This window comes from Sarcophilus harrisii, chromosome 1 (genome assembly GCF_902635505.1).
Source record: "Sarcophilus harrisii chromosome 1, mSarHar1.11, whole genome shotgun sequence".
In the NCBI taxonomy this organism is placed as follows: Eukaryota; Metazoa; Chordata; class Mammalia; order Dasyuromorphia; family Dasyuridae; genus Sarcophilus; species Sarcophilus harrisii.
The window spans coordinates 675,725,563-675,752,484 of record NC_045426.1 but is presented as its reverse complement, the minus strand read 5'-3'; the positions used below and the strand labels follow the sequence as shown (position 1 = coordinate 675,752,484).

Sequence of the window (26,922 nt, the reverse complement as noted above, 5' to 3'; positions counted from 1 at the left end):
AGGGGAGAGTGAGGCTGATGACCTTGCACAGCCCCGACTCACTTAAAAACACTTCATTTTCAAGTCAAGACAGCAACCCAATTGTCACTGGTCCTCTTTGAGAACAAAGAGCAAACAACAATACCACTTTCGTCCTCTGCATTTGCAGGGTTCTTCCCCACCCCAACCATCTGCAAAGAGTACAGTCAAAGCCTTGTTTTTCCCAGTGGCAAAGCAGAAGTGAGGCTTTCAAATTGTGGTGCTGGAGAGGGCTTTTGAGAGTCCCTCGGCGACCAAGGGAGTCCAATAAATCCACGTTTGAAGAAAGTGATTCAGATTATTGACTGGAAGGTCAAAGGCGGAAGCTGGAGCTCAGATACCTTGGCCACAAAACGAGAAGACGGGATCCTGATTTTAGAAACCATCAAAGGCAAAAAGGAGGAGAGAAGGGCAGAGGATGAGCCGCACGCCTGAGCCTGGACTTGGGTCGTGGAAGACAGAAGGGTCTGGCGTGCTATGGTCGCAAGGGGTCCAATAGGACGGAATAACAAGGAATAAGAACCTCCCCCACTTTAGACTGGAGGACTCGCCGTTACATGAGCTGTCCAAGGTGACAGCAAGAGCGCTCCCAGATCCAGCGTGAGCTCAGCGGTTCCCGACTCCGGACCCCGCGCTCTGTGCACTTTGGCGCCGCCTTGCGGCTGAGTATCTCTTTCGGAGACGAACTGCCACCTGTTCGCTCCGTTTGGGGTTTGTTTCCGGCACTCGCTCATTCTCCCATGGGAATGCACGCTTTCCTGAAGGCAGGCTCTTCCTTTCTTTTTTTTTTTTAACCTTAGCCTAGGGCTTCTCACGCAGCATGCGTTTAACCAGTTAACGGCCTGGCTTTTCTGGGACTCAGTCTCCTCACCTGTGAAATGGGTCTAATAACAATAATAATGATGATGATAATGATACCTCACTCTCAGAGTTGTTTTGAGGATCAAATAATTGCGAGCTTTGAAGCGCGATGGAAATGATAGCTGTCATTATGATTGACGTATCGGGAGAGTCATCTCCCTCGGGGTCTCAGTTTCCCCATTTCCAAAATGAATGGGGTTCAATAGGACTAATGTGGAAGTAGGTTTAACGTGGTTGCACACGTATAATCCATAGCGGATGTGGTCTTGGAGAGGGGGAGGGGAGGGAGGGAGGAAAAAAAAGGGAGAATCTTATAAAAAGCGAAGGCTGAAAATTATCTTTCCATGTAATTGGGAAAAGTAAGATACTATTAAGGAGGGAATGGCGTGGGAAACGAATGTGGCTCCCGATCCCAGAGAGTCCCTGTCGCGTTCTCATTCCCGTCGCACTCTTGCAGCGCGTTTCGTTAGTAGTGTCCCTTCCCGGCCGCCGCCGCCGCCGCCGCCGCCGCTAAGCCCCGCCCCTCCGCGCGCGCGCCCGGGACGCTTGGGCGCCCACGTGGCCCTGAACCGTTCGGCGCGCGCGCGGCTCCGTAAGTGGGGCGGGGGCCGGGGGCATGGGGCGGTGGGGGCTGCGGAGGGGCGCACGCGGCTGCGTCGGCGGGGGCGGAGGGGGCGGTTGCGCGCCGGGCGCCGGGAGGGCCGCCGGGCCGGGGAGCCGGCCCCCGGCGTGCCCGCGCATGGGCTCCGCGTGGGGCTCCGCGGCGCGGCGCGGCGGGAGTGCGCGCCCTCGGGTTCGAGTCCCGGCGGCGGCGGCGGCGGCGGGGGGGGGGGCGGCGGCGGCGGCGGCGGGGAGGGGGCGGCGCGGCGGGGGCGGGCGCCTCAGTTTGTAAAGCGAGATGGTGACGATGGCCGCCTTGCCAGCTTCGGGGCGCCTCGGATTAACCCTCTTGTTACCGCGGCTTTTCGTTGTGTTCTCGCGGCCCCGCATACAGTAAGCGATCGGGCCTTGCTCCTCCATCCGCAGCCGGCGGCCAATGAAGGCCCCTCCAGTGCCGAGTAGGGCCGCTGGGTGGCGCTGCGGAGAGAGACCCAGGCCCCGAGTCGCGGAAGTGCAGTTACAGTTGCGTAAACTAGTCAGGTCACTTCTCCCAGTTTGCCTCAGTTTCCTCATCTGTGATGAACTGGACAAATAACTGGCAGACCGCTCCAGTATCTTGGCCAAGAAACCCCCAAATCCGAACGACCGTGTGCAGTATACAGTAAGAGGCGAATAATTGCTTATCCTAGGCAGTGAGTGCTTTAGTAAACAACAGTATACAGGAAGCAATTTAACACTGCTCCGTAGACCATAAGTGCTTCATAAATGCCTTCCCAGTATACGTACAGTAGGAAGATGTACTTTAGATCAGAGGTTTATTAAAATAAATTCTCAGTATCTTGGCCGAGAAAACCCCAAATGGGGTCAAGCAGTCGGAGGAATTGTACACTGTATACAGTAAGAGATGAATAATTGTTTCACCCTAGGTGGTAAGGGCTAAAGTAAATATCCTAGCATACAGGAAGTGATTAACGCTGCTGTATACTGTAAGAGATGAATAATTGTTTCACCCTAGGTGGTAAGGGCTTCAGTAAATATCCTAGCATACAGGAAGTGATTAACGCTGCTGTATACAGTAAGAGATGAATAATTGTTTCACCCTAGGTGGTAAGGGCTAAAGTAAATACCCTAGCATACAGGAAGTGATTAACGCTGCTGTATACTGTAAGAGATGAATAATTGTTTCACCCTAGGTGGTAAGGGCTTCAGTAAATATCCTAGCATACAGGAAGTGATTAACGCTGCTGTATACAGTAAGAGATGAATAATTGTTTCACCCTAGGCGGTAAGGGCTTCAGTAAATATCCTAGCATACAGGAAGTGATTAACGCTGCTGTATACAGTAAGAGATGAATAATTGTTTCACCCTAGGTGGTAAGGGCTTCAGTTAATGTCCTAGCTTACAGGAAGTGATTAACACTGCTCCCTAGACTATAAATGCTTCATAAATGCCTTTCCAGTATACATATAGTAGGAGGATGTATTTTAGATTAGGGGTTTGTAAATATAAATACATATGAATACATATAAATATACATATATTTAGATAATTACATTTAAGCACCACTGGTTACTTTGGTAATCCCTTGTGGTTTTTTTTTTTTTTTTAAGCCATTTCCAGAGAGGTTTGAAACATCTAAACATTCTAATAATAATTGTAAAGATAACAATAGCTATCACAACATAGTATTTTCAACAACAAGCATTTATTGTTTGCTTGCATTTTGTTTTAATTTTTTCCTTTTGGATCTTTATTTTTCTTGTGCAACAAGATAATTGTACAAATATGTATACAGATATATATTTAACATATATTTTAACATGTTTCACATATTGAATTGCTTGCCATCTAGGGGAGAGGGTGGAGGGAAGGAGGGGTCATTGTTGAATGAATTAAAAAATTACTTATGCATGTTTTTAAAATAAGCTTTATTTTAAAAAAGATAACAATAGCTAGCATTTACATGGTGTTTTAAGACTCATTTTTATATATGTTAACTGATCAATTTTGGGAAGACATTTTAGAGATGGGGAAACAGGCTTTTGAAGGTTAAATGCATAGCTGAGTGAGTGAGTGATCCTGATCCCAAGCCCTTCTCTCTGTCCATTGCCTCCTTTCTCTGGGTAGGGAAGGTGGGGGTAGAGGGCCAGGGATGTTCATGTCCCAGGCTGAATCCATAAATACAATTCAGTAAGTCCTCAGGGAGGTTAACAATACTAAACCACCATGGACAGGGCCAGAGATATCCAGACAGAAAGGAACATAATATGTTCTCAAGAAGCGCAGATTCTAAAGGGGAAGCTATCACTTGGACAAAGATAATCAAATATTGCATAGAAAGCAGTTTGGTGAGTTGGGCAGAGCAGGAAAGTCTCTCTTCAGAAAGGTCCCTTCAGCTACACACATTCTAGGCACTGAAGGCTTTCAAGAACCCTAAAATGGGAATAGCAAATCTGGGAGGATTCTTGAGTGTGTGGAGGAGGAGGAGGAGGAGGAGGAAGTGGAGGAAGAAGAGATGTACCCAGTCTGGAAAGGCAGGTTAGAGCTAAAGAGTGAGGAGCTTTTAAGTGCCAGATGACTCTGTATTTTCTCCTAGATGCAATTTGGGAAAGAGACATACTCAGACCAATAAGGATGTCTACCTATCTAATGTACATTATTCTGTCAGCCATCTATAATTTAATAAGTAGACTCATACATTAAGGATCTGTCTGTATATCTATCCATCTATCTCTATCATCCATCTATGTCATCATCTATATCTACTATCATCTCTTTATTATCTATCTCTGTCATTTTTATCATCCATCTATTATTTCTCTTTCCTTTTCCTTCTCCCCTTTTTCCTCTATTTTCCCTTTCTCCTTTCCCCTCCCCCTTTTTCTCTTTCCCCCTTTCCCTCTCCTCTCTTTCCTCCCCCTTTCTCCTTTTCCTTTTCCCTTCCCTTTTCCCTCCCCTTCCCCCTTTTCTCTCTTTTTTCTTTCCCTTTCCCCCTTCCCCTTTTTCTGTTTTTCCTTTTCCCTTCCCCCTTTTCCTTTCTCTTTTCCCTTTCCTCTTCCCCTCCCCCCTTTTCTCTCTCTTTTTCCCCTTTTCCTCCCCCTTTTTTTCTCTTTCTCTTTGTGTCTCTATTCTTGCCTCTCCACTGCCTGGTGGAGGATAAATTGAAGAGATGGGGCCACTGGGAGCAGAGACACCCCCCAACCTCTTGCCAACACTGCCTTGATCTGTGCCCCCACATGCATTCTCTTCTTCAGTCTTTGGGCTGCCAGCCATTCTACCAGTGACTCTCTATCTAGCCGCTGAGCATCCCCTGGATGCCCTTCTTCCTCATCTCTGCCTCGTGGCTGCACCAGTGCCTGGCACATAGCAGGTGCTTCATGATTGATGGGTTGGCTTCCTTTCTGACTTAGCTAGAATCACCCGTCTCTTACGATCCCAGCACTTTTCCCCAGAGATGATCTCCATCTTACCTTCTTTACGGTCTGCTGTCCATAATTTATTGCGTGTTGTCTCCCACATTAGCCTGGGAGCTGCCCTCTTGCCTTCCCTTCTCTTCTGCCGCACATAGTAGGTGCTTCATAAATGTTGATTGACTGGTTGCTTCCTCTCTTCATGTGCCCTTGTAGCTGGTGCCGGAGGTAACCAGAGTGGGGATTCAGTCCCATCTCCTGTCCATGGGAGCTTCCCTGGTGAAGCTTGAGGCCGTTGCGCAGCAGAGCGCCCGCACCCGTCTGCTGCCCCTGCTGCACTCTGAACTGTGGCATCTCAGGTAGCGTGGTGCCTCTCCCATGTTGCCTTGCCCTGTTGTTTGTCCTACAAACTCCTCTGTTCAGGCCCTCTGACGCCCCTTTCTGGGTTCTTTACAGACAGGTTTCCATGGCTGAGCACCTGAAGGCTGTGCCTGTGGAGGCCGCGCCCATGAAGGCCGAGCCTGGGCCCATGGCCAAGGAAGACCCTAATGTTAGGGGTAGCAAGGATCGGGGGCTGAAGAAGTGGGAGGAAACTGAGCCTCAAGCTAAGAGGCTGAAGAACAATGAAGAAGATGAGGAGCACAGTAAAAAGCTCCCCAAAAGGAAGATTGTGCTTCTGATGGCCTATTCCGGGAAAGGTTACCATGGGATGCAGGTATGTGGGTAAATTCCTGCCATCTACTGCCCAGGGGCAGTTGTTCTGTGTAATTTCTGTGGGTTTATGCTGGGAGAGTCTAATTTCCAAAAGGCACAGAGGGGGTGACCAAGAGTGAGCCTTAGGCCGTACCTCCTGATCCTGGGGGAGCTGCTAGAACTCTCACCGCCAAGGATGAGAGTGGCTCCTCCTGGGAGTTCCCCTGAAATCACAGGTCCGTCCAAAAATGCTTTAAAAATATTTAAACAGAAAAATTTAAAGAAAATATTTAATAAAAATCTATTTCAAGAGGGATGTTTAGACTAGAGAAGATAAAACTAGGGGAGGGGGAAAGAATACAAGAGGATGTTTGGCTCCAGTTGTGTGGAGGAGAATTACTTACTTGGGGGAGGGATTGGATGTGCTACTGGAGGCACCTTTAACTCCCAGGTCTTTTGAGATGGCCAAGGATCGTCTACCAAAGCAATACTTCTTTTCTTCCTCTTTCCCCTTCTCCTCCTCTTGCTCTTTTTCTTTCTCTTTCTTCTTCTTGCTTCTCCTTTTCTTCATCTTCCTTTTCCTTTTCTTCTTTCTCCTCCTCCTCCTGCTCTTCCTCTTCTTCTTCCTCCTCCTGCTCTTCCTTTTCTTCCTCCTCTTTTTGCTCTTCCTCCTCTTCTTCCTCTTCCTTTTTCTTTTGCTCTTTTTCCTTCTCCTTTTCCTCTTTTTCCTTATCTCCTTCTCCTCTTCCTTCTCTCTTACTCCTCTTCCTCTTGCTCCTCTTTTCCCCCTCTTTTTCTCCTCCTCCTTTTTCTCCTCTTGTTCCTCCTTTTCTTCCTCTTCCCCCTTCTCCTCCTCTTGTTCTTTTTCTTTTTCTTCCTTTTCCTTCTCTTGTTTCTCCTTTTCTTCCTCTTCCTTTTCCTTTTCCTCTTTCTCCTCCTCCTTCCCTTGCTCCTCCTCTTCTTCTTCCTCCTGCTCTTCCTTTTCTTCCTCTTCCTCCTCTTCTTCCTTCTCCTTTTCTTCTTCTTTCCCTTCCTCCTCCTTTTCCTCCTCTTTCTCCTCCTCCTGATCCTCTGCTTTCTCTTCTTCCTCCTCCTCCTTTTTCTCCTTTAATTTGCCTTCCTCAACTCCAGTGGATGAAACAACATGCAAACAACTAACGTCTTCTCACACATCTGTTGAGAAGCCTGTGGACTCTTGTTCAGAACAAGATTTTAAAATGTATCAAATACAACACATTGGATTACAAAGCAAACCCCTTATGTTCAGATATGATGATCAATGGATTCAAGTTCAGTCAGAAAGCCTTGGTTGAGGGCTGACATAAGTGCCAGACACCCTGCCCCCAAGAAGCTGCTGCTCAAATGACGAAGATGGCTCTTTGAAGGGAGATGAAGAGTGAGGGCAAAATGGAGACAGTACAGAATAACCTGGAGAGACATGAAGGCACAGCTTCCCTGACCAGGGCACTGCAGATGGAGGCTCTTGGAGGGACCAACCCTCCAGTGAAAAGGGCTTCTGGGCAAAGTGATCTTTTATGGGAGAAGGTTGCTGAGCATTGGGATCAGAGGGGAAACGTGCTCTTGCATGACCTTGTCCCAGGTCGTGCTCTCTGCTTGGTAAAGTGAATGGCTGCATTGATGGAGTCTCAGTGAAACCTGGAGGACTAATATACATTCAGAGGTGAAAACTGTGAAGAGACAGATTGATGCTTGCATGGAAAAGCTTCCCAACCAGTCTCCCTCAGAAGGGCTGCCCCTTCTCTCTTCCTGCCTCCCATATTCCCCAGGAGGCTGAACAGGCCCTGAATGTTCATTTCTTAGGAAGCTCACTGATGTGAATCTGGTTGAAGTTTGAGGCTAGACAGTCTCCTGGGCTGTGTTCTGGTCAGGAATGGATGCTAACCCCCAGCCTGGAGGTGACTCTTGTGGCTCTTAGGAGGCCAGGGAGGGGCCAGAATGGTTACGGCCCTTGAGGCGTGTCCTTCTAGAGGTCCCTGTTTGGGTGCCAAAATGTATTGTCTGGACTAGCTCTCTGGAGGATGTTGGGACCATTCTTGATCTTAGTGGAGGAGTGAAGGAGGCAGGAGAACCACAAAGATGGTGGTCAAGGATGGGGAGGAAGTCCTTGTGCTGATGAAATCACAGATGACTGAGACGCAGGTTTCGGGGAGGTTGTAGGTCATACCTGAGACAGTTTGGATCATAAGAGAGGTGGAAAGGACCTCAGAGGCTGACTAGTTCAGCTTACTCATTTTACAGATGAGGAAACTAAGGTTTGGAGGTGAAATCATTTTACTGGTGGTCACCAAGTGGTATCGGAGACAACCCTCAACCCTGTTTTTCTTGCCTCAAAGTACAGGGCCTTACTACCTGTAAGATTTCCCATTTTGGAATTGATGGGTCTGGAGATGTAGGAGCACTGATCCCCCAAATATCCTGAGGTTCCAGGAGCCTCCCTGTATGGGCCACCAAATGTTGGGATACACGTTGAACCCTCCAAAATATATTGGTGTTTCGGCCCAGTGTTGCAAAGCATCTCAAAAGAATTTGTAGGCTTAGACCATCTCCAAATCAAGAGGCAAAGATTTTATTTCTCAGCAGGCTAAGTTCCAAAAGGGAGTTTTAGCCATTAGCAAGGGGAAAGAAATAGGCTAAAAGTTCCCAGCAGAAGTGGCCATTTAGGCAGCTAAGTTCCTAATGAACTAGCTATTGTGATGCTTAGTAAGTGAGATAACCTTAAATGGAGTTAACTGAAGAAGTGGAATACCAGTGAGTACTTTTATAGGAAAAAAAATAACTTTGGGATTCAAATTTGGTCTCGGACACTTATTAGCTGAGTAACTCTGGGCAAACCATTTCACCCTGTTTGCCTCAGTTTCCTCATCTGTAAAATGAGCTGGAGAAGAAAATGGGGAAAATACTTCCAGTATCTTTACCAAGAGAACCCAAATGGGGTCATCAAGATTTGGACATTATTGAAACAACCAAACACCAAAAATATGCCATACATGGTTCTAAATGGTGTACACACACACACACACACACACACACACACACACAAAAGTCATGAAGATTGGGAGTTGTCCAGAAAAAATTCACAAGTTCAGGCCATCTTTAAGTCCAGGGACAAAAGCTTTATTATGTCACCATAAGGTGGACCAGGTTCCCCAGCAGAACTTGCATTTACAGGGGGAAAGATGAGATCTTTTATAGGAAAGGAAGGGATGCTTATGATGCCATTTCCTTGTCTCAGAAAGCCAGCTGGCTTTTAAGGAATGTTTATACAAAATAACCTTGGGCTGACATCTATAGTTAGGCCTCCAGATTGTATATAGTTACTGTGCCAATTTAAGATAATCCTGCCAGTGCAAGAAATTCAACAAGGGCCCACTTAGGGACAAGATAATCCTTTCCATATCCCTCCCTGGAGACACCTGGTTGCTACCAAGGACATGACCTGCATCTCTGTCTCTCTGTCTCTATCTCTGTCTCTCATACACACACACACACACACACACACACACACACACACGTGTATAGGGACTCTATATTTTATCTCTCTCTCTCTCTCTCTCTTTCTCTCTCTCTCTCTCTCTCTATATATATATATACTACTGTCATTCAGTTTCTTCATGACCTTATTTTAGATTTTCATTACATGATATTACTTATATTCTATATTGATAACATAACATATTGAGTACATGTAATATGTGATATGGTATAATGTAAAATTGTAAATTGATTTTAGTTCTGTTTTTAAGACAAGCTTGCATTAAGTTCAATACTCTTCCAAGATCTGTGAGGCTAAAATTTTTACCCTTTTACCTTCATTCTTTATCTGTACTTAAGAGAAAATTGCCTGAAGGTCAAACTTTTGAATTGTCATTACTTAGAATAATTATATTAATTTGTATGTTTACCCAGGTATTGTCCCTTTTGAAACCTAGCCTGTCCCCACCTAGCCACCCCAAATTCTACAGAATTCTACCAAAATAGCTGCACATTCCTATTATTTAGAATTACTCCTATTTTCTGGATGGAGAGGAGCTGAGGTAACTCATTAAAATGTCTGCTGACCAGGATTGGCTTACCTTTGCTAGGGAGGTCTCAATTATCATACCAATCAGAAGGAATACACACTTAGGATAAAAAGACCTGTCCTCACTCAGCTTCATTTGGTAAAGCTGAGGTGATTATCTCTTTTTTAAAAATCATTTAATAGTTAATTAATTTTTGTTTCACCCAGTTACATGTAAAACAGGGTTTTTTTGGTTGTTTGTACATTCATTTTTTACACATTTCCATGTGAATCAGGTTGAGAGAAAAAAATCAGAACAAAAGAGAGAAACCATGAGGAAGAAAAAAAATGAGGAAAAAAGCATATAGTATGTGTTGATCTACATTCAGTCTCCATAGTTCTCTCTGTAGATGGGGTGACATTTTCTATCAAAAGTGTATTAGGATTGCCTGGGGTCACTGAACTGTTGAGAAAAATCTAGTCTGATAGTTGTTCATTGAACAGTCTTGCTATTGCTATGTACAATGTTCTCTTGGTTTTATTTCCCTTCACTCAGCATCAGGTCATGTAAGTCTCGTCAGGCCTCTCTGAAATCATCCTGCTGATATGGTTTCTTATAGAACAATAATATTCCGTAACGTTCATATACTATAACCTATCCAGCCATTCCCCACCTGATGGGCATCCACTCAGTTTGTAGTTCCTTGCCACTACAAAAAGGGCATTTTTGCACATGTAGGACCTTTTTCCTCCTTTTAAGATTTCTTTGCGATACAGGCCCATTAGAAATACTGCTGGATCAAAGAATATGCATAGTTCCAAATTGCTCTCCAGAATGGTTGGCTTAACCCAAGAGAAGCATAGAAAGGTAAACAGAAGAAAAAATATATATTATTTAAAGGTGAAACAGTAACTCTTGAGAACTGTATCTGTCACTGGGGCAAATGAAGGGGGATATCATATGGACTAAGGGTATGGTTGTGAATGGATTCTGATGTGATGATATCAAAGAAAAAGATATTAAGGGGTGGGAAAAGGTCTGTATAGAATGGTTGGCTTAGTTTGCAACTCCACGAAGTAGTCATTTCTACTGGCTTTGAAAAAGTTTTCCTTTATTCATTTCTGTCTCCACAATAACATATGACATAAGAAATATTTTGTTTTATAAAATATATATCTAGATAGGTATCTCATACACCAGTCCATATATGCACATATTAGTATAGCCTAAATATTTAAACTATCAATTCTATTAAATATTCAGCATATTAAATAATAAATAGTAAAATATGTCCAGATATAGAAATAGATTGTGGTTGAGTTGTTTCAGTCTTGTCCAACTCTTCATGAACCCGTTTGAGGTTTTCTTGTCTAAAGCAGTTTGCCATTTCCTTCCCCAGCTCATTTTACAGATGAAGAAACTGAAACAAACAGGGTTAAGTGACTAGCCCAAGGTCACAGAGCTGGATTTAAATTCGGGTCTTCCTGATATCAGACCTGGTTTTCTATTCTCTGCGCCACCTAGCTGCCCCTAGATAATCATACACACGCATCATGTTTGTAACATAGCAAGTCATATTATATATAAAATGTTGAGTATGTGTGTGTTTGTATGTGAATAATTTTGTGTGCCAGGTCCTTCCAATTCACAAATTCTGTAATTCTAAGTGCTGCACTTTAGAATTAGAAAGCCCTGGTTTTAAATGCTGACCCTGACACTTTCTAGCTTGGTGACCCTTGACAAGTCAGGTTTTGCCAGAAGTAGTTTGACGTGCCCTTGGGAGTTTAGGATTTCAGTTGGCATTTTGGTTTTGACGGAGTTTAGTGTTGTGTTTGAAAGTAAGCACCATCCGACTTTTTTCATGCTCCAGACTTAAGGGAAATGTGGGTGATCCTTATCCCTTAACATATTTAACCTTCAGTCAGTCTTTAGTCAAGCTCAGAGCAGGACCTTTTACCCTGTATTGCTGTTATCCTTTGTTGCTTTGTATCAGCAGGAGAAAGTAAATCCCATTCTTCCCTTTCTCAGAGGAACTTGGGGTCTTCCCAATTTAAGACTATTGAAGACGACTTGGTGTCTGCTCTTGTTCAGTCTGGCTGCATTCCAGAAAACCATGGTGAAGATATGAAGAAAATGTCCTTTCAGAGGTGTGCACGGACAGACAAGGTATCCTTTTCTTCAAAAACCTGATGTGCTTAAAAAAAATCCATGTCACTTCTCTGCCTGCCAACCAAAGCTCTTCCTTGTAATCAAAATATAATTAATAGTTCAAATTTATATAGTACCTATTGTATGCCAGCCACTGTGCTAAGTGCTTTATAATTATTACCACATTTGATGCTCACAACAATGCTGGGAGGTGGGTGCTGTTATTATCCCTATTTTACAAATGAGGAAACTGAGGCAAACAGGTTAAGCAACTTGCTCATATTGGAGAGATTGAAAGAATTGCAAACTTACAGGCCACATCTGATTTCTTTTCTGTGTAAAAGAAAGGTGTAATTCATACAGGTAAGTAACTGAGTCTGATAAACTAGTAAATGTTTGAGGCCAGATTTAAACTCAGAGCTTCTTGGCCCAGCACTCTGTCCACTTTGTCATCTAGCTATTAGGGGAAAATCAGCTATGTATTGGTTATGTTTGAGAATCTGTTCTTTATTCTGCACACTTTTCTTCTAGAAGGACTCTTATTTTTTAAAATATTAGATTTTTATTGATATCTCCTAGATTCCCCCTATGCCTCCCTTCTCCCTCAGACAAAAACATTAAAAATTAAAAAAAGAAGAGGAAAAAAAATTCCAGAAAAAAAAAAAAATCTGAAACCACAATGAGGTTCTGATTTGTATGAATGATGGATCCCTTAATTGGTTTCATGCATTCAGATTCTTTCTTCAAAGTTAACCATGTAAAAAATGACTGATTCCAGCCCAGTGGAAACTTGCAGGGCGAATTAAACCCCTTCACAGGATCCATCACTAATTGGAAACTAGCAGGAGGTGGGTACCATGCTTCTTTGGTGGGAAAATTTATTCTCTGTGAAAGTAGTCTGGACTTAATTCTTCATCATTCCATGGATTCCTAGTTCACTGGACTTTTGTGTTGGTTTTACTTAATTATTGTGAGTGCTGTTCCTTTGGCTCTGCTTCTTTCATTCAGCATCAGTTCTATGAGTCTTTGTTCATCGATTTTCATGGAACAGTGATCTTCCATTACCTTCAGATGCCATGGTTTTTTCCATGATGGTCTCCCCATCTGTGGTCACTCACTTTGTTTGCTACTACAGAGTAGGGGTGACCATGAGTATTTTTGTACATATGGGACTTTTCCCTCTTTTCTTTGACCTCCTTGGGATATATATTGTCATCATTGAAATTAAGGTAAACTGAGGGACAACAGTTTGAAGCATGATAAATTTATTAGGTTAGCAATAATCAATAAATTACGTCAGTGGCCTTCAGTAACCAAAGGCCTTGAATGAGGGCTGATAGGGTCTTTTATAGCAGTCAGCAAGATGACAGAGCAAAATCTTGAGCAATATCTTCTAATTAGCTAGGGATGATAATAGAATTGAGATTATTAGATCATTTATACCTTCCCTTGTGAAACTCTCTTAACTACAGCCAAAAGTTGTGGTGTCACAAGATAAAGGTTCCCAAGCTAAGGGTTTTTTCAGTTCCTTGAAGGAGGGAGATGTTACTATGCTTTAAGTCATCAAGATTTGACCTATTTGTTAATCAAATTTCTCTGGAAAGTTCAGGTTACAAAAATGGAGGTAATTAAAAGACAAAAGCTTGACCTTTAGGCATGTTGCCCTGGGATAAAGTTTACTTAGTTTTTTAAATTAGTGAATTGCCCATATTCTGTCTCCTGGGAAGATTGTAAAAATTGTGGATATGCGATCTAATTTGCTTATTACCTATAAAAAAGAAAAGTATTATTCAGAGAGGTTAAAATAAGGTATCTCATTTTTCCAAACTATGTGTGGATATGTTTCACTCTTATATCTGGCATAAGGGCACACCAGCAGTTTGGAGAAGGTCAGATCGCTTTCGTTTTTGTCTAGTTTTTCTTTCTCATTTTTCTGGAGGGGCAAACAATCCTGGGGAATGGGACTCTGACTGTGAGTACTCAGTCATTTTGTCAGAGGCATGTGGAAATAGCGTGGACTTCTGTCCCTGACTCCAGATATGTAGGGTTTGGGTTTCTTAACATAACTGAAATTTTACATGGGCATTTCAACATTGTCCTGCTTGTCTGTGTCTTTCCCTACTCCCCCTTTCCCACTCCCCCGAGCTGTTCTAACTGGTGTCTTCTTTCCAGGGTGTGTCTGCTGCTGGCCAGATTGTATCCCTGAAGGTGTGGCTCATTGACAACATTTTGGAAAAGATTAATAGTCACCTTCCATCTCATATCAGAATCCTAGGTAAGAACAGGAGATGGGGAACTTAATGTACTTCTTAGGGTTGGGGACTGTAGGTGTGGAACATTAAATGCCTTCTTAGAATTGGTTAATGTGCCCTTGAATTCCTGGGTTCATTTACAAATTAAAAAATGAACATGTGAAGGTTGGATTAGGTCACTTACCACTAGGTCCCCTTCCAGAGCCACTGTTATTGAACTACAGTTAAGATGATGATCAGAGGTGGACCCAGATTTCCCAGTACCTTCTCTGTTGTGATTGGATGCAGCTAGGAAGTGTTGGAAGCTGGATTTAAACTCAGGAAGGTGAGTTTTCCTGATTCCAGGCCTGGCACTCTGTGCACTATGATGCCTCCTGCTATCCTTGGAGTCAGGAAGACTTGAATTCAAATCCAGCCTCAGACACTTCTCAGCTATGTGATCTTGGGAAAGTGCAGCACCTCTGTCAGCCTCTGTTTCCTCATCTGTAAAATGGAGGGTAATAAGAGTACCTATCTCTTGGGCTTGTTGTGAAGCTCAAATAAAATAATAATGTAAAGAGCTGGCACAGAGTAAATGTTACATAAATTGCTTATTCTTTTCCTTCTACCCTATTGGACTCTGGGGATTTCCTTAACCTCCATCACTCACTATTTTGTTGTTAGTTGTTTGGATTTTGTTTTCTCATTTTTTTTCCTTTTTTGATATGATTTTCCTTGTACATTATGATAATTGTGGAAATATGTGTAGAAGATTTGTACATGTTTAACATATAAGATTACTTGACATTTAGGAGGAGGGGAGAAGGGGAAAAGGAGGGGGAACACAAGATTTTGCAAGGGTTTAATGTTGAAAACTATATGTTTTGAAAATAAAAAGATTTATAAAAATAAATAAAAATAATTTTTAAAAAAGAAGCTGGGATATAAAGCAAGTGTTCTTTTCCTCTGTATCAATAGTTTTTATTTTTGGTCTCGGGACCTATTTAGTTCTTAAATATTATTGAGAACCCCAAATACTTTTGGTATATGTAGACTATTGATATTGACTGTATTAGAAATTAAAAATAAATTTAAAAAATATATTCTTTTAATGATAATGAAACCATTATATACTAACATAAATAATAGTTTAAAAATGAAAAACAACTTTATTTTCTGAAACAAAAAAGTTGAGTGAAAAAAATGGCCTTGTTTTACATAGTCTTGCAAATGTCTGGCCTAATGGAAGACAGCTGTATTATCCTTTTGTTGTGGATAAAGCAGGGAATCTTTTATAGGCACTTAACCTCTTAATGTAAATATGAAAAGAATTTGGACCTATTAGGACTCCCCGAAAGCATCTTGGGGACCACGAGGGATCCTGGAGCGCACTTTGAGAACCAGTTTTCTGTTGCATGCTGCCTTTTGTACATGGGAGATGCTTAAGACATTTTTGTTGAATTTCTGGTTGAGGAGCAACATGGTATCAGTGCACAGTGCACCCAGTTTTATCTCAGGGCACCACCTGGGTGACTTTAGCTAAGTCATTTACTCTCTCTTGGCTTCAATTTCTTTTGTCTGTATTTTAGTGTTGGGGCTGGACTAGTGTTGGGCTATCCCAGATGGCGTCTGAGGTTCCTTATGGTCTTAGCGCTATTATACTATGAATAATAGCCAACATTCATATGGCCTTCTACGTACCAGGCATGTGCTAGGTGCTTTAATTATTATTAACTCATTTTATCTTCATAACAATTCTAGGAGGTAGATGCTATAATCATCCCTATTTTACAGATGAGGAAACTAAACAAACATCATTTAAATGACTTGCTCAGGGTCCCACAGCTAGTATCTAAGGCTGGATTTGAACTCAGGCCCAGTGCTCTGTGCTACTAGTTAGTTATGACTATGATTTCTGAGGATAGTTAATCAACAAACGTTTATTAAGCCATTTTCCATGTGCTATATGACAGACACTGGATATACAACTTAGGAGAATGAAACGATCCTACTTTCAGGGAGCTTACTTCCTAACTGAGGGGAGACAACAGGCACATAAAATACTGATAGCACAAACACAAATTGATAAAAAAGATATATACACGTACCAAGTAGTTAAGTACAAGATAAGTTGGGAGAGAAGGCACAAGCATTTGGGAGATCAGGAAAAGCTTCCTGCTGAAGACAGCATCTGAAACATGTCAAAGGGGTGGTATGTTAGGCATGGGGGACAGCCAGTACAAAGGCCTGGAGGTAAGAGCTGTCCCAGCTCTAAGTCTATGCTCCTAATCTCATTGCAGCATATAACATTTCAGTATTTCTCACCATTTCTATTATTTCTCCTCAGGTTTGAAGAGGGTCACTGGAAGTTTTAATTCAAAGAACAGATGTGATGCAAGGACGTATTTCTACATGCTGCCGACATTTGCCTTCGCTCACAAGGACCACGACATCCAGGACGAGAGGTACCGCCTAAGCCCAGAGACCCTGGAGAAAGTCAACCAGCTGTTGGCCGGCTACAAGGGAACCCACAACTTCCACAACTTCACCTCCCAGAAGGGCCCCAAGGAGCCGAGCGCCAGGCGCTATATCATGGAGATGCACTGTGAGGCTCCCTTCATGCGGGAAGGCATGGAGTTTGCTGTGATCAAGATCAAGGGCCAGAGTTTTATGATGCACCAGATCCGGAAGATGATCGGCTTGGTGATTGCTGTCCTGAAGGGCTATGTGCCTGAGTCCGTGATGGAACGCAGCTGGGGAGAGGAGAAGGTTGACATCCCCAAAGCGCCGGGACTTGGGCTCGTCCTGGAGAGGGTCCATTTTGAACAGTACAATCGACGTTTTGGAAACGATGGGCTGCATGAACCCCTGGACTGGGTGGAAGAGGAGGAGAAGATGACTGTGTTCAAAGAGCAGTATATCTACCCCACTATCATCAAGACCGAGATGGAGGAGCACTCCATGACCAACTGGCTCAATACGCTTCCAAACCACGACTTTGACGCTGGCTCTCAGGAGGCCAAGGCTGATGATGGGAACACAAAGGTAAGAAAGGCAGGGCAATTTCCATATTTCAGAAAATGGCTCTTTGTTGGGAGGGCCATTATAGCTTCCTGAAATTTTATGGGTTTGAATTTGGTCCCAGGCTCCCTGAAACCTCAGCATCATTTTTGCTCAGGAATCTTCTGGAGCTACTTCTTGCATTGGTCATTTAAAGCTTCCCTCTTGCTGGTTATAGCTTGTCTTTCCAAGCTGATTGTGCTCCTTATGGTGATTAACAGATTCTGAAACACCTAGGTTTCTGGATAAATTAAAATTGGTTTTACTGGCTACATCTAAAAAGCTGCCAACAAAAACTAACTCGGCTACCTCCCCAAGGAGACCAAGCCTCTTGAACCTTCAATATTTATAAAGCCTTATGAAAAAAGGAATTCTGAGGGTGAAAATCAACTGATTGGTTAACAAGAGAATGACTATTATAATGAGAGGTGGACTATATTTTAAAATGAGAGTCTTGGGGTACTAAAGTGATCTGTGTCATTCAAATCTTAGTAAGAGATGTTGATTTCCATGTCTCTTGTCAAGACATAAGAGAATCTACACTTCCCCGAGACCTCGGTGAGCAAACCCAATAAGCAGGAATGTGCCCATTAGTCCAAACTTAGAATTTCTTTTATCATCTGTTAAGATCTTGGCTTGGATATATCAGATTTCCAGCACTCATTGATTTCTGGATGAGGAAGTAGAAAAGGGGGAAAAACCTTGATCCTAAGAGAGGAATATGAATTTCTAATACCCTTCACACATTTGCCCTGCTTGCTCTCACTCTTCCCCATTCATAATTTAACATCTTTTATCTTTGTGTCTTTGCACAAGTATACTTCATGCTTGGGATGCTCTCCATTTTAAACTCTGTGACTTGACACAACAAGCACTCTTCAAGATTCCTTCTTCAAGAAGTCCTTTTTTTATAACACTTTGTGGGATACCTTTCCTCAGCCCTCCCCCACATAAAGTGCTCAAGGACAGAGACTGCTTTCCGTTAGTCTTTGCAGCCCCAGCAGTTGATACATGGAATGAGATTTATTAAGCATTTACTACATTCTAGGCACTGTGCTAATTGTTTTTCAACTGTTGTCTCATTTGACCCTAACAACAACCCAGTGAAGCAGGTGCCATTATCATCTCCATTTTACAGTTAGGGGATTTAAATCAGTGACAAAGTAACTTGTCCATGGTCACAGAGCTCCAGAGTATCTGAGGCTAGATTTGAACTCAGGTCTTCTTGACTGAAGACTCAGTACTTATACCTACTGCACTACTTAGCTACTTTTATATAGTAGGTGCTTAGTTTTGTTTCTTGACTGTTTAATTCAAATCTTCATTCCTTAATAAACATAATGAAGACAAAGTGATTTAGAGAAAGAGAACTGGATTTGGAATTAGGAGTTCTAAGAGCGAATCCTAGCTCTGCCCTGTCCATCAATCAATAAATATTAAGAGCTTACAGTGTGCTGTGTTTCTGTGCAATAAGGCTCATCACTTCTATCTAGACTATAGTTTCCTCATCTACAAAATGAAGAGATTGTACTTGTTGGAGTCCTATCTCTATATCCTTTCAAGGATTTCTTATTAAGTATCTGCTGTGTGTAAGGCACCTTACTTTGGTGACAGGACCTCAGAGTTCCCAGTTGGGAAAAGGAGTGGACAAGAACCCACATTTAATACAAGGTAGAAATGTGAAAGTACCCAAAGAAAAATTATTCAGGGGCTGTGTGAATTTTGATTAGAGAGAGATGACTTTTGGCCACACAGGTAGGTGTACCACTATACATCAGTCACTCTAAGCGACCTAGCCCAATGGCCTTATTTCTAGTTTTGCTCTCCTCAATATGGTATTTACATTGTATAGTTTTAGATGAACAAAGTAAAGCCCCTTATTGCTCCAAACAACTTTCCAGATTACACAAAAGGTTATAACTTGCATCAGTAGTTTTCTTATTCAAGAATTTCTTATATCAATGAAATCAGAAATCTAGTCCCTATCACTATCTTAATTTTTTTGGTTTTTTAATTAAAATATTTTTTCAATTACCAAAATTTATCATCTTTCCCTTTTATCACTCTCACCCCTCACTGAAAAAAAAAATAAAGCCCTTTTAACAGTTATACATAATTTTTTATTTTTCTCATGATTTTTCCTGTTTGTTCTGATTCCCCTCCCCCCAACATAATTCATAAAACAATGTCTATTAAAAATAAATTAACTTTAAAAAACCTACCAATTATACATAATCAAGCAAAACAGATTTTCATTTTGGAGATATCCAAAATTATTTGTCTCCTATTGCACCCTTATTCCACCTGTCTATCAAGAGGTGAGTGTCATGTTTTCTCATGGGTTCTCAGGAATCAGACCCCTGCTTGAGCATGGTATTGATGAGAATTCTTAAGTTGTCTTTCAGAATTGTTTGTCTTGAGACAGCTAGCATACACTAGTGGATAGAGCACTAGGTTTGGAATCAGGAAGATATGAGTTCAAAATAGTACTGTAATCCTGGGCAAGCCATTTAATCCCAATTGCCTCTAAAAACAAAAACATGAGTTGTTTTGTCTTTGCAGCCTTGTTACTGTAGCATAAATTGTCTCCATTCTGCTCACTTGTTTTGCATCAGTTCAAACAAGTTCTCCTATATTGCCCTAAGACTGTCCCTTTTATCATTTTGTGCAGAATAGTTCTTCCACTAAATTCATATACTATAAGCTGAGTTGATATAATAAAAAAAAATGGCATTACCGCTCAAAATATCTTACTCATTCAGGGCCATATCAGTAAAACAACCAAAGGATTATTTTATAGAATGAAGAAAATTAGTAACAAACATAAGGTCACAAATATCAAGGAAATCAAAGAGAAAAGTGCAAAAGGGCCCTAATAGTACAAGGTCTCAAGCTGCTACAACTGGTAATCATCTAAACAATTTGGTACTAGATAAGAAATAGAATGGTAGACCAAGGGAATTGATGAGCTATATTCTCTATAGAAACAAAAGACCTTAATGTTTGATAAATTCAAAAGATCCCGGGTATTGGGGCAAGATCTTACCATTTGACAAAAAGTAGGAACATGGAAAGTAGTCTGCCAGAAACTTGACATAGAGGAACATTTCACACAATGAGCTCAAAATGATTTAAATATAAAGGGTGTTATAAAACAAAAGTCGGGGTACATGGAAGAAATTACTTGTCAGATTAATAGAGAAAGAGTTTAGGTAGGAAGTAAAATAGGTAATTTAGATTACATTAAATTTTTAAAAGTTCTACACCAACAAAACCAGTGCAGTCAAAATTAGAAGAAAAGTAGGAAATTGAGAATAAAATTTTTATATCAAGTTACTCACCTTTGTAGAGAACTTAGTCACTTATAAAAAATAAGAGTCATTCTCCAATTGATAAATGATCAAAATATGTGATGGGGCAGCTAAATTGTGTAGTAGATAGAATACTGAGACTGAAATCTGGAAGATAGCTACTCCTAAGTTCAAATCTTACCTTTACACTTACTAGCTGGGTGACTCTGGGCAAATCACTTAACCTGATATGCCTCAGTTAACTTATTTGTAAAATGAGCTGGAGAAGGAAGTGGCAAACTGCTCTATAATCTCTGCCAAGAAAATCCCAATTAGAGACATAAGGAGTTGGGTATGACTGAAGAAAGACTGTAATAACTACAACAAATGATATAAACAGGAAGTTTTTAGAGGAAAAAAAAACCAAGTTTTCAATAGTCATCTTAAAAAAATGGTCTAAATCACTAATATTTAGAGAAATGCCAACTCTGAGATACCATTTCATATTTATCAGATTGGCTAACATAACAGAAAAGGAAAATGAGAAATGCTAGAGAAGATGGGGAAAAATAGGGAAACTAATACATTGTTGGTGGATCTGCAAATTAGTCCAGTCATTCTTTTTTAAAAATAGTATTTTACTTTTCCAAATACATGTAGTTTTCAGTACTTATTTTTGTTTTCCAAATTTTTCTCCCTCTCTTCCAAACCTCCTCCCTTTCCAAGACAGTAAGCAATCTGATATAGTTTATTTAAAAAAAAAATTTTTTTTTATTAAAACTTTTTATTGACAGAGCCCATGCCTGGGTAATTTTTTTTACATTATCCCTTGCACTCACTTCTGTTCCGACTTTTCCCCTCCCTCCCTTCACCCCCTCCCCCAGATGGCAAGCAGTCCTATACAAGTGAAATATGTCACAGTGTATCCTAAATACAATATATGTGTGCAGAACCGAACAGTTCTCTTGTTGCACAGGAAGAATTGGATTTAGAAGGTATAAATAACCCGGGAAGAAGAACAAAAATGCAGACAGTTTACATTCATTTCCCAGTGTTCTTTCTTTGAGTGTAGCTGCTTCTGTCCATCCTTGATCAATTGAAATTGAGATAGATCTCTTTGTCGAAGAAATCCACTTCCATCAGAATACATCCTCATACAGTATCGTTGTTGAGATATATAATGATCTTCTGGTTCTGCTCATTTCACTTAGCATCAGTTCATGTAAGTCTCGCCAATCCTCTCTGTATTCATCCTGCTAGTCATTTCTTACAGAACAATAATATTCTATAACATTCATATACCACAGTTTACTCAACCATTCTCCAATTGATGGGCATCCATTTATTTTCCACTTTCTAGCCACCACAAAGAGGGCTGCCACAAACATTTTGGTACATACGGGTCCCTTTCCCTTCTTTAGTATCTCTTTAGGGCATAAGCCCAGTAGAAACATTGCTGCATCAAAGGGTATGCACAGTTTGATAACTTTTTGAGCATAGTTCCAAATTGCTCTCCAAAATGGCTGGATGTGTTCACAATTCCACCAACAATGTCTGATATAGTTTAAATATGTGCAATTCTTTTAAACATATTTCCATATTTGTCATGTTGTATAAGAAGAAACAGACCAAAAGGGAAAAAACCTTGAGAAAGAAAAAAAAGCAAACAAAAAAGTGAAAATACTATGCTTTCAATCCATATTCAGTCTCTATAATTCTCTCTCTGGATGTGGATGGTGTTTTCCATCCTAAGACTTTTGGAATTGTCTTGAATCACTGAATTGTGAGAAGAGCCAAGTTCATCACAGTTGAGCATCACATGATCTTGTTGCTGTATACAATGTTCTCTTGGTTCTGCCCACTTCACTCAACATCAGTTCATGTAAGACTCTCCAGGCCTTTCTGAAATCATCCTGCTGGTCACTTCTTACAGAAAAATAATTTTCCATAACACTCATATACCACAATTTATTCAGCCATTCTCCAATTGATGGGCATTCACTCAGTTTCCAGTTTCTGACCACTACAAAGAGGACCGCCACAAACAGTTTTGTACATGTGGGTCCCTTTTCTTCCTTTATGGTCTCTTTGGGATAGGCCCAGAAGAAACACTGCTGGATCAAAGGGTATGCACAGTTTTATAGTCCTTTGGGCATAGTTCCAAATTACACTCCAGAATGGCTGGATCAGTTCACAAGTTCACCAGCAATGCATTAGTGTCCCAGTTTTCCCGCATCCCCTCCAACATTTATTATTATCTTTTCCTGTCATCTTAGCTAATCTGAAAGTTGTAAAGTGGTACCTCAGAGTTGTCTTAATTTGCATTTCTCTAATCGATAGTGATTTAGAGCATTTTTTCATGACTAGAAATGGCTTTAATTTGTTCATCTGAAAATTGCATGTTCATATTCTTTGACCAGTTATTAATTGGAGAATGGCTTTTGTTATAAATTTCAGTCAGTTCTCTATATATTTTAGAAATGAAGTCTTTATTAGAACCCTTGGATGTAAAATTACTAAGGTGTAATTTTTATACTAAAATTACTAAGGTGTAATTTTTATACTAAATATTTCTTTTGACTCAGCAATACCACTATTAGATCTGAATTCCAAAGAAATCTTAAGAAAAAGGAAAAGGACCTATTTGAACAAAATATTTGTAGCAATTCTTTTTGTGGTGGCAAAGAATTGGAAATTGAGGGGATGCCCATCAATTGAGGAATAAGTAAATGAGTTGTGGTATATAATTGTGATGGAATATTATTGGGATGTAAGAAATGATGAAAGGGATGGTTTCAGAAAAATCTGGCAAGATATACATAATTTGATATAGAGTGAGATGAGCCAAACCAGGAGAACAATCTTCACAATAACACTGTAACTGTAAGGAAGATCAAATAGCACATAGGATGGCCTGAATCAAAGCTTAGTCAGCAGTGGAATGTCCTACGAACCTGGCCTTGGACTCTGTACATTTTGGCCAGTGCGTGAATTGGAAGAAGCCACATATGACATAATTGTCAGATTAAAAACTGATATGATCTTAAGGAGAGATAACTAAATATGATGGATGAAAAAGGTCAGGCTCCTGAAATACCTTGAAAGGTTAATGTAAGATGAAATTTAAGAATGAATTTAAAGCCCTATACTTGAGTTCAAAAAATCAACTTCTCAGGAACAGTTAGGTGGTGCAGTGGGTAGAGCATCAGCTTGGGAGTCAGGATGATCTGAGTTCAAATCTGGTCTTAGAGATTTACTAGCTATGTGACTGTAAGCAAGTCACTTAATCCTGATTGCCTCAACGATTAAAAAAAAAAACAACATAAAAAAATTTCAAATTCCCAAGTATAGGATAAGGGAAGCCAAAGTATGTCCAGAAAACAATAGCTGTGGAAAAAAACTCAAGTTTTTTTTTTTTCATGAATTTTAAGGTTATTATGAATGAATAATATTTGTGTGACATACTAACTCCAAAAGCTAATGGTGTCCATTAAGGGGAAGCAGAGGCAGAATGATTGAAGTGATAGTCCTATTGTACTTTGCCCTGTTTAAACTACATCTCATTTTAGAAAAGGCAAAGATAGACTTTATCTCAAAGAGAGATGATGATGAAAAGGATGATGAAAGCACTAGTGGTGTGGAGTGGGTAAGAGTGCTGGGCCTGGATAAAGGAATTCCTAAATTCAAATCCCATCTCAGACACTTACTAGTTGTGCGAGGTTAGACAGATCACTTCATTTCTGCCTCAGTTTCCTCATCTTCGCAATGGGAATAATAGCACTTATCTCCCAAGGTTGTTAAGAGGAATACTAAGTGTGAAATAGCCTATAATAACACTTTTTTTTTCCTGAGGCAATTGAGGTTAAGTGACTTGCCCAGGGTCACACAGCTAGGAAGTGTTAAGTGTCTGAGGTCACATTTAAACTCAGGTCATCCTGACTTCAGGGTCAGTGCTCTATCCACTGTCCCACCTAGCTTACCCCTATAATAATACTTTTTAAAACCTTAAAAGTGCTATAAAAATGCTAGCTGTTAATTTTATTGTTCTTGTTATTATTTTACCATCCCTAGTGAGGATCAGTTGAAAAGATGGAGAGGAAAAGACTTAAGAAAAACTTTATACAGTTTTCAAGTATTTTTAATGCTAATGTGAACTTGATTTGAATGAGATAACTATTTTCATACACAACTACTGTGGGAATTTTTTTTTTGTTTGTACATTTTTCTTTTTTTCATTCTTTGTTTCTTTCCTTTCTTCCTTATTTCTTTCATTCTCTTTTCTTTCTTTTTTCTCCCTCCCTCCTTACTTTCTTTTTCCTTCCTTCTTTCCTTCCTTTTTTTTCTCTTCTTTTCTTTCTTCCTTTCTTTTCAAATTTTGCAACAGAGTGGAGGAGAGAGTAAGTTTAGAGATATAGAGTTGCAAAAAAAGTAAAAAAAAAAAAAAAAAAGAAAAGTTCCTTGAAGCATTTTCTTTTAAATGTAGAGAACAGAAGGGAACCCAGACAAGCAGGACAACAAAGTAATATGGCTGAATTCATATATTTAGAAAGGAAAAGAAGCTATACATAATAGAGATTCACAGTTTCATGTACAAACCTTATTTTCAATTTTAATATTTTATTTTCCCTAGTTACATGTAAAACAATTATTTTTATTTTTGTTTTAAAAATTTTGAGTTCCACACTCTCTCCCTTCCTCCCTGCCCCTACTCCTCATTGAGAAGGTACATTTGAAGTTATGTAAAACATTTCTATAAAATTCATGTTGCAAATGAAAACATAGTTTCCCCCCAAAAAAACCAAACCAAACCAAAAACAACAACAAACAACCCAACAACAATAATGAAAAACCTCAAGAAAAAAAATATGCTTCAGTTGTTATTCAGATACAATTAGTTCTTTTTCTGGCTATGAATAGCATTTTTCATCATAAATCCTTTAGTTTAGTCTTGGATCACTGTATTGCTAAGAATAGCAAAGTCATTCACAGCTGGTCATCCCAAAAAAATTGCTATTATTTTTAACACAGGACATTTCACTTTGCTTCATTCATCTCATGGAGAACTTTTCAGGACAAATCTCATTTTCAATTCTATTTTATTTGGTGTTTGTAAAATTTTTAAAAATTTAACTAAAAAAAAAACCGTTCTGCATGACTTCAGAAAGCAGGACTAGGAACCCAGAGAAGCAGATTTAGGGAGCTTGAAGTCAGATTGATTTTCTTTAGATTTGCAGCTGTCCAGAAGTAGAGCTGGTTGCCTGGGGTGTAGGTAGAGGTAACTTCCCCAAAACCAACTGTCTTTTTTTTTTTTTTTTTTTTTAATAGCTTTTTATTTACAAGTTATAATCATGGGTAATTTTTCAGCATTGACAATTGCAAAATCTTTTGTTCCAGTTTTTCCCCTCTTTCCTCCTACTCACTCCCCCAGATGACAAGTTGACTAATACATGTTAACTATGTTAAAATATAAATTAAATACAATATATGTATACACGTCCATACAGTTATTTTGCTGCACAAAAAGAATTGGACTTTAAAATAGTGTACAATTAGCCAGGAAGGAAATAAAAAATGCAGGGATTGGGAATTCTATGAAGTGGTTTATTCTCATTTCCCAGAGTAAACCAAATGTCTTTCTATAGGGGTTGGGTCTTGTGGGAAGATTTGTAAAAGAGATTCTTATTTGGATGTTAGTAGATTGGGCTAGGTGACCACTGAGGTCTCATTCAGATTTGAGATTACATGGTGCTCTGAATCTGCCTTACTTAAATGATGCTCATTTGGTTTCTTCAAGTTTGGAAAATAGAATATGGTTTCTGTGCTCCATCATTCAAATGTTTCTTCTTTTGTTGACTCATCAGAAATTTGTTCTCTTCTCTTATAGGCCCCTGCTAGTCTTAAAGGCAGTGATGGAGGCGGAGATCATTGACTAAGAGAAGAGAAGTCACCAGGGGAGCAGAGCTGTGCCGTTTCTGTATCTCACCAAGGGGGCCTTTGCAAATCCCTCTGCAACATACATAGACACATCCCCAGCTTATTGGTTTGTTTATTGTGATCAGTTGCTGATGATGGAAAGGAGCTGGGAAGATGGAAATTGTCAGGATCGTGGTCCTTGACCTAAAGAATGTCAGGGTCAGAATACTTGAAAATTTTATGCTTAAAATTAAAAGACCTGATTTTATTCTTTCATTGACTTCAGGATCTCAAAGCATGGTAGCCTTCTGTGTTTGGATCACGAAATAAACTGCCTCTAGTATGCTTTTAGTTCATTCTTTTAATGTTAACCACTTCTAGAACATTGGGAAAAAGGAAAATGTGTTGTTTTTTTTAAAAAAAGAAATGATTTTATTAAATTGTGCTTCTCTATTTGTTACTTTTTTTTCTGGTCAGTTTTTTTCCCCCACCAAGTTACTCTATGATTTCCATATTGTGTGAAGTGTTTTTCTTTCTGGACCATTTAACACATTTCCTGAGCATTTCCTACTTGAAAAGGCCTTTTGTTGGGTGCTAAAAGGAAGACACAGACAAATGAAAGCGGCTTTGTGTCCTCAAGGGTTCAATTTAATTCAACAAGTACTTATTAACTGC

At 40.3% G+C, this 26,922-nt stretch overlaps 1 protein-coding gene across 6 annotated transcripts; it reads left to right on the top strand.

Moving 5' to 3' along the window:
- The first annotated feature begins 1,408 nt into the window (after positions 1-1,408).
- On the top strand, positions 1,409-26,701 carry PUS1 (pseudouridine synthase 1). Of its 6 annotated transcripts, none has more exons than XM_031948382.1 (7): positions 1,409-1,471; positions 5,107-5,249; positions 5,347-5,605; positions 11,634-11,771; positions 13,926-14,028; positions 16,332-17,029; positions 26,219-26,701. In XM_031948382.1, exons 2-7 carry the CDS (start codon positions 5,155-5,157, stop codon positions 26,261-26,263), a joined length of 1,338 nt encoding a protein of 445 aa, XP_031804242.1. In that variant the 5' UTR covers positions 1,409-1,471; positions 5,107-5,154; the 3' UTR covers positions 26,264-26,701. The 6 variants fall into 6 exon arrangements, with proteins under 6 accessions (XP_031804242.1, XP_031804244.1, XP_031804240.1 ...); XM_031948380.1 differs by lacking the exon at positions 1,409-1,471 and adding an exon at positions 1,566-1,672; XM_031948383.1 differs by lacking the exon at positions 1,409-1,471 and adding an exon at positions 1,754-1,872.
- Positions 26,702-26,922: the final 221 nt, after the last annotated feature.

Bases quoted from the DNA above. Each gene is read 5' to 3' on its own strand.
- PUS1 (XM_031948380.1), top strand. From the start codon at position 1,619: ATGGGCTCCGCGTGGGGCTCCGCGGCGCGGCGCGGCGGGAGTGCGCGC. The intron at 1,673-5,106 runs GTTCGAGTCCCG...GTGCCCTTGTAG, and splicing joins GCGGGAGTGCGCGCCCTCGG to CTGGTGCCGGAGGTAACCAG. The intron at 5,250-5,346 runs GTAGCGTGGTGC...GGTTCTTTACAG, and splicing joins TCTGAACTGTGGCATCTCAG to ACAGGTTTCCATGGCTGAGC.